This window comes from Camelina sativa, chromosome 9 (assembly GCF_030686135.1).
Source record: "Camelina sativa cultivar CO46 ecotype springtype chromosome 9, ASM3068613v1".
Classification (NCBI taxonomy): domain Eukaryota; kingdom Viridiplantae; phylum Streptophyta; class Magnoliopsida; order Brassicales; family Brassicaceae; genus Camelina; species Camelina sativa.
The window spans coordinates 36,126,825-36,140,494 of record NC_141888.1 but is presented as its reverse complement, the minus strand read 5'-3'; the positions used below and the strand labels follow the sequence as shown (position 1 = coordinate 36,140,494).

The 13,670-nt window shown below is 33.0% G+C and overlaps 1 protein-coding gene and 1 long non-coding RNA gene across 2 annotated transcripts; both read right to left on the bottom strand.

The window, feature by feature from the left end:
* Positions 1 to 117: 117 nt before the first annotated feature.
* On the bottom strand, positions 118 to 1,581 carry LOC104713188 (uncharacterized). Its single transcript, XR_755585.3, has 2 exons — positions 695 to 1,581; positions 118 to 536 (listed from the first exon to the last, which is right to left on the bottom strand). It is a non-coding gene; the product is annotated as an uncharacterized LOC104713188 (long non-coding RNA).
* A 1,863-nt stretch (positions 1,582 to 3,444) lies between these two features.
* LOC104713187 (bZIP transcription factor 44) lies at positions 3,445 to 4,939 on the bottom strand. The gene has a single exon (XM_010430256.3). The coding sequence runs from the start codon at positions 4,235 to 4,237 to the stop codon at positions 3,689 to 3,691; it is 549 nt and encodes a 182-aa protein (XP_010428558.1). The 5' UTR covers positions 4,238 to 4,939; the 3' UTR covers positions 3,445 to 3,688.
* Between the last annotated feature and the right edge of the window lie 8,731 nt (positions 4,940 to 13,670).

Genomic DNA, 13,670 nt, shown 5'->3' with positions numbered 1-13,670 from the left:
TTTACTTTTCTCTTCGAATGTCATGATTATGAGTAAAGACTATCTAAGATCCATACCATTTGAGAATAGTCTAGTTAGTTGCATCTCTTTATGTGGGGTGTTAATAAATTTCGAAGATTTTTATGGCGATATTTTGCTTACATTATGTAACATGACTGAAGACTTTTCTCATACATTTGGTCAATGATCAATTGTAGTGCAATCTACACATTGTATGTACATATATAAAGCCAAATTAACCTTTTAGGTAAGGGGAAGAGTAGAAATTTGAAACCAAAATCTCAAAACTAATGTGTTTTGTTATTATCTTCACTGATCCACTAAAGGCTTCAATGTCATATAGTGAGGCGAAAACCGATCGACTAGTCATCAACTTTAGAATCATTTGAAGACGAGGCCTTGACAGATTCGAAGTGTTCATGGTTATGATCATGATCATGGTGTTGGTGGTGGTTTTGATTATCTTCATCTTCTTCACTGTCATTCATCGCCTGGTCGTTGTGCTCATAGAACAAAAATGAAAAAACTTTAGATATCTGCATAGGGAGACAAAATGATCAATTCTTGGCTGGTCAAGATAAAATGATCATATCACCAAGAAGAGTTAACAATAACATTAGAAAAACAGAACAAAATAATCTCCTTTAGAGAGAGAACAATATTTGTAAACCTAAATGATGTTAAGTTTACTTACTACGTGATTTGGTGATGAATGACAAGAGCTAGAGATTATAAACTGCAGTTCACAGCAGACAACTAACACAGATGGTTTATGAATAGAGTAATGGATTTAAAATCAGAGAATTATGAGAAGTCTCCAGGTGTGGGAAAACTCATAAAAGCCTACACATGAAGCAAATGTCTCACAAAAGAACGAGAAACAGAGAACAGAGTGTAGCCTAGATGGCTAGATGATTCAAAGGAAAATCCAATCCTAACTCAATTGTTTCGAGATGAGGTAAGCTGGTCGCGGAAGATGTTTTTAAGTTTTGTAATGTTTCCAACAAAACTTAAAAACGTAAAATAATCAAAGTTAACATAGATTAAAGAAACGAAAAGTTTTAAGTTTACATGAACTCTCTTATGATGAAATCATCTTTCTTTACTGTAAGTATGGAAGATCTCACTATGTTTACCAAAACACATAGATAAGCTACCAGATCGTTTAGTTTTGTGTTGCATAACATGAAAGCAATGACACAAAGAATGGAAAACACCTGGTTAGTAGCAAACCAATACACACTAGCTAAGAGTCTAAGACAACTAGAAACAGAGAACTTCAGGAAGCAAAAAAACGATCAGGCAGACCTTTTTTTTGTAAATTCTTAAGCAAGGAAACCGATATATAGAGACACTGAGAGTCTTCAGTAAAAAAATGAAACGTGTAAACAAATAAAATAATCTTCGACAGGATGCAAAAATCGATCAAGAAAACTAAAACCTAACGAAAAAATCGATCTAAGAAACTATCTAAGATCCATGCCTTAAACTGTTACGGAATCCATAGACTAAAATTAAACCTAACGAAAAAAAGAAAAACAACGAGATTTATTATTTCAAACCTTTGACTTTGAGGAAGATGAAATAATGGTCGCCAGCGAGAAGTAGTCAACAGCGTCTAATTTCGTTGGGCTCTTTTTTGTTTTTTTTCAAGGGTTAGTCGTAATAAACGACGTAGTTTGGCAAGCTACAGTGAAAAAGTTTGAAACGACGTCATTCCGGAAGAAAAACAAAAAAAACTCAGGTCAATTAAAATTTACTGCTAGTTAGACTTCATGATCAATGGAGACTGGAGAGCCCATCCCACACCTGCCAGTCTGCCACACCATAAAAATTGATTCGAAGAGTTTTTGTTTCTCCCGTTGTCTATTGGACTCAACATTGCTCGTAATGCATTGCTTGGATCTTAACTAAACACTTCAATCAATGTGTTTCCATTTCTCCTTTCTCACAGTTCTATATATACAACTTTTCTAATCAAAAGAGTTACAACTCTTTCTAATTATCAACTAGAGTTTATTTTTGGCCTTAAGTGCAATTGAAAATCTTACGGGTGAACAAATTACTCTTGTAACCTGTACGTAAGTGCTTTTGACCGGGAATTACGAACCTGTATATGTGATTCATGATAGATAGTGGTAACGCGAATATATATAATTGTAAATAAATGAAATACAAATTTAGGCCAGAAGATATATAATGAAGAAGCGAATGGTGCAACAATCTAAAGAATCGATTCCTAATCAAGCTTTCGTACGTGTATTATTTATTCGGATCAATTATAAATAAAAAGATGAAATCGATGACAACAAATTGTGGTGGAGACAGAGAAATATACGCCACATAATATTACCCTGAAGTATATAGCATTTATTCGTACGCTAAGTCACATACACGAACAGCTACTTGCCCCATTTGTTTATTCCTTTCACTGAGTCGTAGTTATATTTTATTTGCAATAAGCATATAAGGACAACATCACTAATCAGACAACACCAGTTATATGGATTCATTGAACATACATGAGTTGTTTTCAAGTATTGGAATTTTTTAATTTTCTTTTTCTTGTGTGTGTTTATGGTTTAATCATTTCGTCTGTGACCAACTTACGGCTATTTGCTTGGTAGATTTGTAAAAAGTTAATATTAAATATTGTTTTGGTGCCTGACGATCATTGAGGGTGATTTGTTTTGTCAAATTATCTAATCGAATGTCATCATTGTGACTAAACTCCGTAATTATTGCCACTGTAAACTTCGTTGAAACTCATTCATGGTAGCTAGCCTCCATCTAGGGGTTGATTTAAATCGATCTCGTTTTAAGGTTAGGAGATCATTGTTCGAGTTTTTCTACTGAAATGTTAATAATATATAATTGGAAGTTGTATATGTCTTCAATGACAAAAGTACTCGGTGTGCTTCACAACTCCAAAGATTAGTGTAGACTTTGGTTTGAGATTCCTCGATTGATAAGAAGAACGTATGGTATGAAAGTTACAGTTTGCATATAAATAAGATACAATCCTACATACATATGTACATTTAATTGATAGGAATTTGAGATGAAAGAATTGACATGTAGATATTTAAAGGAATAAAGAAACGAAATTATTGATATAGTGAAATCATGTGCCTCTCGTACGTAAGATTCTTGAAAAAGAGAAAACTCGAGTGACCCATGATAATAACTCATTTTTAGATGTAAGTACCAAAATGCATCATGATTTATCACATCGGACAATATAGTCTCCAACACAATAATCACAACAAACCATTTCTATATAGTATATCTTATAGGACCACCCATCTACAACAAAACCGTCCACGATCTTTCACATTTTTTTTTTTTGTTTTTCAATATTTTCGCTAATAGCCAAAAATCTCATCTTTCTAATAAGAGCAACAAATACTCCCAAATAAGGTATATAGGAAAACCCCCAAGGAAAAGACAAAACTATATTATTAAAAAAAAAATTATACCAAACTCACATCACCATCTTCATGACATCACATATCTTACACTGTCTATAAATTACAATCAGTTAAAACTCTAATTGAGCGTTACTTAATTAAAATCATCTTATAATATAAAAACAGAGCATCAACATAAGAAAGTTACATCTTTACCCCATGATAAGATTCGTCTAATCTCACGATGATAATGATATGAAATTTTTGATTACTACTACTTAGCAACAGTTGAAAACATCACCAGCAGTAGAAGCAGAAGCCATGATTGATTGATTATAAAACCCTAAATTCATATGATTCATCACTCCATCGTAAAATCCACCACCACCGACGTCGTTTAATCCCTGACCGGTCTCCATACCGAACCCTGAAGACGAAGACGATGCTTCGACGAAGTCCACGATCTCGTTAAGGGACTGGAGACGGTGGTTGAGCTCGAGAAGCTGAGCTCTGAGAATGTCGTTCTCCGCTTCGATAGTGACGTAGTGTTGCGTCGTGACGGCGATCCCGGCGACGAGCTGAGCGTTTTCTTTACGTAGATGAGTCACCTGAACAGTGAGATCGTCCAAATACTTCTGCTTCCTCATCCTCGACCTCCTAGCTGACTCTCTGTTCGACTGCTTCCTCTTCCGCTTCCTCTCGTCGATCAGATCTTGTTGTTGCCCGCGGAGATCAGACTCTGAACCGGAGTTTTGTAAACCGGTTATTGATATCGTCGACGAGCTATTTCCACTAGTCGACGACGCCATTTCAGTTTTATTATTCATATCACACGACACAAGAAAATCAATACACACAAAAAAAAAAAAAGACGCAGGACCCGAACGTTATTATGTAAATATATAGATATGAAAGAAGTATATAATATATAGTTTTATGTTATTATTATGGTTATAGAGAATATAGATATATAGATAAGAGGGCTAAAGGAGAGATGATTTATGAGAAAACATAGAACCAGTAGAGGAAGACAACGGAGAAAGATTGAACAAGATGGGTCCTGCGTCTAAGAGACGAGTCTATAGTTAAACCAGATCTAAGGATTTCACTAATCACCGGAGACATGAATGTTTGAACATCAAGATCCACTAGAGTTTTGCCACATCAAAAAAAAATATTATTATCAAAAACAAAACACACAGAAACTGATAATCAAAAATTAAAAAAAAAGAGAGAAGTTAAAAAGGTAGGAAGAAGAAATTGAGGAAGAGAACCAAAACAAAAACGCTAAAGAAGAGAGAAAGAGAGAGAGTAAGTGAGTGATTTGATTCGAGAGCGAAGGGGGAAGAGGTAAATTAAGGATTTGGGAGGGGATTATATAGAGTCTGATAAAAGGGTTAAGAGCATTTAACTAAAAAAAATAAAAAAAATAAATAAATAAAGAGAGAAAGTGAATATTAGAGAAAAAAAAAAGGAAAAGAAAATGGGAAGATGAAGAAGCATGTGAAGTGGGATTTTCCGAAACAGTCAAGTTACAGCTGTTTTGCAATATTTTTGTATTTTTATATTCATGTTTATGGGTTTGATTTTTATATTAATGATTCTGTATTCTATAACAACCAATGGCTATTTTTAGACATCTTGTATAGAAAGAAGGAAAGAATCTTGGGTATTCTATAGGTGAAAATATTTGTAATTTTTAAATTCTTTGAATTTCATTCTCTGATTTAAAGTAGTCTGTTTAATTTTTTTTTAGTCAAATGACGAATTTTTTAAAATTATACTCCTACTATTTTTTTTGGTAAGACAAAGGAAGACAAACCTCCCTAAAAAAGAAAAAAAAGTAAAATTACAAACAAATCCATCGCGAGATCGCCTCTCCACGCGCATCTTCCATCATGATAGAGAGAAGAGCCTCCGGACAGGTATCGAACAACTGTAAGCCTGATGGATGAGTAAAAGCATAGTTAGCTAAGCCGTCGGCAAGACGATTAGCCTCCCTATACACGTAAATAATCCGGACTGACCAGTCCTTTGATAACAAGTCATAGCACATACGTACTAGGAATGGCAAGGAATGAATATCAGGAATCCCCGCCGTTAGAAAACCAACCACCAATTCTGAATCAACTTCCAACTCCAACTTCCACCAAAATTATACTCCTACTATTTGTGTAACTAATGTAAAGTTTTTAGTAGAGAATCCTAGAGATTTAAAAAATAATAATAATAATTGAGACTTTTGATTATTGGTTTTCGTATTCTTTTAATACATGAGAATCACCGCCCAAAAGTACCAGAATTAACCGTTCAGCAACAGACACCTGGAGTATAAAGACAAAATTATGAAATGAGGAGGGTAGAGGTGTTATTTCTTCATTCATCTGTGGGTACTTTCGGTATTTAATGTTCTACCAAAATATTCCCAATCTCAATAATTCATTCAACCAAATTTAGACCGTCAATTAGTATTTTCAAAAAATATAGTATTAATCTTTGAATTAAGTACTTAATGTCATATAGTTTTGCGTATATTTCTTCAAGTTGCATAGAAACTATACAAAAAGAACAATAGAATGATACACTTTCCTACGATAAAAGGTTTCTGAGATTTAAAAACTCATCAAAGAGAACTTTCAATGTAACCTTCAAGCAGTGGTATATACCATCAATTACAGTACGTAAACTAATCATTATTATATACTTGGAAAATATAGTTATTAGGATTTTCGGTTTTGGTGATTTACCAAAATACTCACGTACCTTCGAAATCAGTCAAACATTTCGGCAAACAAAATAAATTCTTTACTTGCAAGTAAAAAATAAAATACTAATATAATAATATAATTCTACATATCGACAAAAAAAAAAAACCAAGTATTATGCCAGTATAATAAATTTTAATTAGTTTTTTATTTTATTTTTTTGGTATAAAATATCAATATTTTGTCAAAAAAATTCATAATAGCACAAATTAAAGTTTAAAACACATTTTTTTAAAAAACACATTCAAACTTTAATAATCTTTTATAAAAAAAGACTGATTAAAAATATCTAAACGGTAAAAACTGCAAAATAGTACTTAGAGAAAATAACACTAGTTTTATTTATTATGATATATAGTATTGTATGTGTATTCCTTTAAAATACCTACAAGTAATAATAATAAAGATTAAACAAGTTTTAAAAGAAAAAAATATTAACTACGTATTCTAAGACTTTTTTCCTCCCAAATATTAACTACGGCAAATCGTTTTTGAGAGGAAGAGAAAAAAAAAATGTTTTTTTCGTTTAGAAAAAAAACCTAAAACATTGTTATATTGAAACAAATTGTTTAGAGAAAAAAAAACAGGGCCAGCTTGTGATGGGCTCAAAATTTTATATGCTCAACACTAAATGAGCTCGAAAATTTTACTAATAAAAATACAGGGCTATGAGTCCGAAATATTAAAACGAACCGGGTAAACCTTGTAATTTTAAGCCTGTTTTAACAACCCTACTCGTGGCATATGAATGAAATCCGATTGACAAAAAAAAAAAATTATAGAATTATTATGTCATTGTGTGTTTATGAATCATTGGAGAAAGAAATAGCGAACTGATCATGCACAATATTGATGATTGGTATTAGTGTTTTGACAAATTATTTTGCTGATCGGATAAAAAAATTAGATTTAAACAATGTGTGTTTTACAATTATGTTAAGTATTTTTTATATTTTCACTAATATAATTTATAAATTTTTATGCAATTAAGATAAAAAAAACACTCACTTAAACTGCAAATTTATAGAAAATATTCTTTAAATATGTACAAGAAGAAAACTAGATATACATAAAGATTACAACTATATATATATATTCCCTCATTTTTATAAAAATATAGTTTAAAGATTATTTTGTATATTTTAAAACAAATTTTATTTTAAATTTTCACTTAGCTTCAAATCTATTGAAAAATCTCAAAAAATAATTTGAATTTATTAAGAATATAAAAAAATTGATATATTTTTCTGAATTGTTGTCAAAAAATATATTGTGAAAACAGAGCGAGTATCACTTTATTAAGTAACCTACAGCTTAATTAATTGAAAAGGTAATTATTTTAGATGGACCGTCAATTGTACGGACATCTCACGTGCGATACAAGAGTGCGTGCTTCTGTACACATGTGGACCCATGTTAAAACCTCTTAGATGGACGTAAGATCGACACGTGTCCTTATGTATTTTTTTTTTAATGTTAAACTTATTAAAATAATTTCTAATAGTGTCAACAATGTTGGTTCGAGCAAGCAAATAAGTGAGGTCTGACGATAATTAGGTATCCTATTGATCAAATTTGTCTCTGCATTCATTGGAATAGGTAACAAAAGTAATTTGTACTAAATGTCTTCTTCACACATTGTTTTGTCCTTTATTTTATTTATATTCTTCTTTTAACATTGTAACTGATGGTTCCAAGAACCATAATTTATTTTACATAATTTTCCTTATAATATTGAAGATAACAAAAATTAAACTATATCAAATTTATCATAAATCCGAAATAAGTTGAAGAAGGGAATAAAAACTGCGACATAGATTGGGGTATGCAAAGGATCCCCCACTATAAATGTCTATAAACCAAAATGGTTACCACTTACCAAAAAAAACAATAGTAATAGATTAATAGTCACCTCAATAATTTCCATTCAACATAGAAGGTGGTTGTTATATTAATTGCTTTTTACCAAGGAATATCACAAAAATAAAAAGTAATTTTAAAACTTTTTTTATTGTGTTACAGAAAAAATAATGTAGATATAGAACTTTATTTTAATGTTTATTAGCTCAGAAAAAAAAATATCAATAAAACTAGTTCATCATATCTAATTACATATATAGATCTTAATAAAATTTCAGGATTGCTTGCTTAACTAAGTTATAAAAAGGGGATCATATTGTCAGAAAATATAGTATGTACTTAGTAGCTATATTTTTGACCTAGTAATTCAATTAAAAAGGTGTAAATTCTATGCACGTTATAAACATCATATTGTTTAAATTAACGATCATCTTCTTTTTTTTTTTAGTTTCGCTTTGAATCTCATATATAAATACCAAAAGTTAACAAAGCTGATCAAAGTTGAGAGATTTAGTACTGCAAAGTTTGGTAAGTGGTGTGTGGTCAGTGGTGTGAAGTCTCTTTTTACCCAACGCAAAAGAGATACACAAGTTGCTTAGTGAAACATATACACAGATTGGGAAAAAAAAGTATTATAAAAGCAAAGCAAAGATACTGCGTTTTGTCAAAAACAGGTTTCTATATCAAAAGTGGAATCAAAGTGTAACAATTATTCTAGGGCTGTTACAAAATAAAACAATCCTTAGAGAGAGATAGATAGATAGAAGGTAAGAAAAAATAGAAAAATAGGTGTCTTGGAAAAGATTCTGAATCTGCCTAACACCCAAAGCACATGCCCTTATCTTTCTTCCTTAGCATTGATCTCTTACACTTTGCTTTATCCCTTTTTCTTTGCGAGCATTGTGGAGTTGTTTTATATTCAGACTACTTTTTATATGTACTACCTTGAAGCGAGGCAAGTAATTTATGATTTGTTTTGGTGAGCTAGCATTGCATATATAACGAACAACGAGTTTTGTTGTTCACCGAAGAGTGAATTGGTTAGATGTGAATATATATATTAGAAACAACATAACCGCTGAATTATTTCGGGATTACCAATAAATTATGAAAATGTGTATATCTCTTTATATTATATGATCTGAATAGATTATGGCCACACAGAACTCATAACTTTTTGGTCATACAAAGGGCAAAAAAAAACTCAGTGAATTGTGTAGTAAGCAGGTACGTTGAAATTAATAACAGAAATTATTTGCTTTTTAATTAATTGTGGAATCACTCGATCGAACTGGAAAACGAAAAGCCAAAAGAAGTTTTGCCAAATTATTTTATAGGTGGGTTCTGGTGACTAGTCAATTTGCATGAATGGACACTTTATCAATGTTATATATTAATATATAAAAAAGAAGTATGGAAACATTCAACAATTTGGTATGCAGGTACCATAGGAAAAATATTCTATTTTCAGTTAAATATGAGCATTTTCCACTTATTGGATTAGGTACTTAATTAGTGAAAGTCAGATTAATAATCAAATTTTATAATAACAGGAAGAAATATAATCCATATTCTACATAAATGTGTAAAATATATAAATAGAGGTGGTTTGTTCGTAACCCTAATTAAGCTCACTTAATGGAAACACACAGACACAGTTGCCTAATATCCGTTAAGCATCTCTTTCAAAGATGAGTGAGACCCTAAGGTTTTTGTTTTTCTAGTTTCCCTCACTCGTAATTCTTATATTTTTGTAAGTAATTAGACCCATATGCAATTGTCTCGACTACATACGGATATAATATATAAAGATATTAGCTGTGTCACTTAAGTTAAGATCTATCATCTTAGGGATTCCAAATTTGTTTAGCTAAGACTAGATTACTCTACTAACATCAAAAGTTTGAAAAGAAAGCCATTTCTCGTTACTAATCAATGAAGGAGAAAAGAGAAACTATAGGAAGACAATGAATCTTTGATGGTTGGCCAAGTAGGGTCGGACGAGATTAAAAGCAAACAATTGGGGTCAATTTCCTTATTTTTTTTAAAGCTAGCCTTTAAAAGCTGTATTATATCTTCTTTTTCTAATACAATGGGCATTTTCTTGAAGGTTTTTTTATTTTGTTATTGTTAAAATGTTCTTGAAGTTCATCTTCTTCTTGTTCGTCTGTTTTGTTTTTCCTTTTCAATTAACAGGTATCTTTCCTAATGTCTTATTTGCGAAATACTCTTTTTACAAAATTTGTAGTCATTCTTAAAGGTTGGTTCTCTCTCTAGGAGCTTCTTTAACAAAATGGAAACATTTATATGTATAACTGACTGGTTTATCTTAAAATACCTATAATTTGTTGGTTGTCCTAGAAACAAAGAAGAACATAACAACTGTTAGTTTTTTTTTTTTTTGTGTTTTTGATATACAAAACACACACATACATTATCAAATTTGAACTTAGATTAGCATACGTCGAAGAAAAATTATTAGGTGACAAGTTCTAGTCATTAAAATAGTTACTTTAGTCTATTTGCCTCACTTAATAACCATATGTTGACAACTATTTATTTTATCTCCATTAATTACAAGTCGCTATTGTTAAAAGTAATTCATCATCACTTTCACATGTGCTACAAAGATTTACTGAAAGTCAAAAAGAGAAGGTAATTAAATAGGACGGTGCTTCTATTGTTGAAATAAGAAGTGGTGGTTGTTATGTTTGTCAACAAAAGTGGGCTAGGACGGTGCTTCTATTGTTGAAATAAGAAGTGGTGGTTGTTATGTTTGTCAACAAAAGTGGGCTGCAAGCTTCCTATAAATAGAGAGAGATCAAGCGAGAGCAAATCATCCCATAGCATCCAATATAATAAAGAGAAGTTGCAATACTAAGCAACATATAAATAAGAGAGTGTGTGAGGTTTGGAAAAATAACGAGTGGTGTGAGATTTGAGTGTTTTTACTATAAGTTATAAACTTTGTATTGTGAGTGATTTACAAATAAATATAAGAGTGTTTTATTTAGTTGGCTTATATATTTGTGGTTAATTTATAAATTGTGTATTTACAAGATACCAATTATACTTTAACCCAATATTAAACCGATTAATTTCTCAACATTTGGTATCAGAGCGAAGTCGATCCGACCAACTCTAATATATATTTGTTTAGTTGTTATTTGGAAGCTTTTGGTAAAATCATGACGGATTTTACTACCTCTATTGAGAAGCTCAATAACAACAATTATGGGTCATGGAGTACTCGCATGAAGTTTTATTTGCTCGGACAAGATTTATGGGATATCGTTAACGGAGCTGAGACGACACCACCAAGAGAAGCAAGAAGCACAAATACAACTTCCGACACCTCAACCTCAACACCGGTACGACAAGATGCTGCACCTCAAAGACCAACGAGTGATCATGACGCCTTAAAGAAGTGGAAGGTCAAGGCTGGTAAAGCCATGTATGCTTTAACCGTGGCTGTAGAAGAAGATTTTCTACAACGGATTAAAGATGCCCGAACACCAAAAGAAGCTTGGGACATATTGACGGCAATCTTTGCGAAGAAGAATGACGCAAAATTACAAAGGCTTGAGAATGAGCTTTTGTCTATCTCCCAGAAGAATATGACCGTGAGTCAATATTTTTCAAAAGTGAAGTCTCTTTGTGATGAGATTTCTAAACTAGATCCTGAAAATTCTATTACTCAGACAAGAATGAAAAGAATTATCATTCATGGTCTGAAGCCAGAATACAAGAGTATTATTACGGCAACTCGGGGCTGGGCTACCGAGCCAACTTTAGCAGATCTAGAGAATTTGCTAATGAATGAGGAGGATCTAGATAAACCCACACTTAGCCGACCAACCAATGGTGAAGAGACAGCTTTATTCACCAATAAGAGAAATGACCAAGGTTATGGTTATGGTCGTGGTCGAGGACGTGGTCGAGGTCGCGGTCGAGGACGCGGACGTGGTACCGGGAGATTCAACGGACAAGAACGAGATGCTCAAGGAAACCATGAGAGAAGTTTCCAATCAGGGGGAGCTCGAGGAGCTCAAAATAATCAAGGTGGTCAGAATCGATGGCAACAAAATAATAATGAAAGTGATGCATGTTACCATTGTGGCAAGAAGGGACATTATGCAAGAAATTGTTGGTCAAAGAAAGTTGAAGGAAATGCTGCCACAAGTTCAAAGAATGAAGGACATGGAGAAGAAGATTGGGAGTTTGAAACTTCTTTCTTTGCGGAGGAAGTGGATCTTGATGATGGAAGAGAGGAAGACTCAATAAAAGAATTTGCACTCACCGCTGTATGCGATCACTCAGTCGACTACAAAAATGATTGGATCGTTGACTCTGGGTGTTCAAATCATATGACAGGAGATGTGTCAAAATTAGTGAACATCACAAAATACAATGGAGATCGTGTTATTATAACAGCTGATAACACACAATTGCCAATAGCCCATGTTGGTGAGACAAATCTACCACAAAAGAATGGACATGAAGAAATTCAACTTCGAAATGTTTACCATGTCCCAGGAATGAAGAAGAACCTGTTATCCGTACCCCAACTCACAAGTGCAGGCAACTACGTACTGTTTGGTCCAGAAGATGTGAAGGTGTATCGAGAATTAAAAATTATTGGCACACCGTTCATAGAAGGACCAAAAATGAGGGCTATTTATGTGATGTCAGCAGAAGAAGCCTATGTTGAAAAAACGAGGAGAAGTGACACTGGCGACTTGTGGCATGCACGACTCGGACATGTCAATTACAGCAAATTAAAGATTATGATGCAGAAGTCGATGTTGAAGGGACTCCCACAACTTGAGATGAACCATGAGATTGTGTGCGCAGGATGCCAATATGGTAAGGCACATCAATTGCCTTACAAGGATTCAAATTTTAAAGCTAAGGAGCCGTTGGAGCTGGTTCATTCAGATTTGCTGGGAAAAATCAAACAACCATCAACACGTGGTTATCAATATTTGATAACCTTTATTGATGATTTTTCAAGATACGTATGGGTTTATTTTCTAAAGCATAAAGATGAGGCTTTAGAAAAATTTAAAGAATTCAAGACCACAGTAGAACGTGAGCTCGGTAAAACGATCAAGTGCCTACGCACTGATAATGGAGGAGAATACACTTCAAACGAGTTTAACAACTACCTTAAGGAGGTTAATATTCGGAGACAACTCACTTGTGCAAAAACTCCACAGCAAAATGGAGTAGCCGAAAGAAAGAATCGCCACCTCGCAGAAATTTGTCGAAGTCTTCTGCACGCTAAGAACGTTGATACAAGATTTTGGGCAGAATGCATGAAGACGGGTGTTTATATCACCAATAGGCTGCCACAACCAAGATTGGAGTTTGTTTCACCATTTCAGAAGTTATATGATGTGAAACCAACGGTCAGTTACTTTCGAGTATTTGGATGTGTGTGCTATGTTTTTATTGCCGATGAAGATCGCAGTAAATTTGACAAGAAGGCCATTCGCTGCATTTTTGTGGGATACGACGAACAAAAGAAAGGCTGGAGATGTTGTGATCCCAATACAAACAAGATATATGTCTCACGAAATGTTGTATTCGATGAGGCATCTTCGTGGTGGGCAAACAAGGTAGCTTTACCAGA

Bases quoted from the DNA above. Each gene is read 5' to 3' on its own strand.
- LOC104713187 (XM_010430256.3), bottom strand. From the start codon at position 4,237: ATGAATAATAAAACTGAAATGGCGTCGTCGACTAGTGGAAATAGCTCG.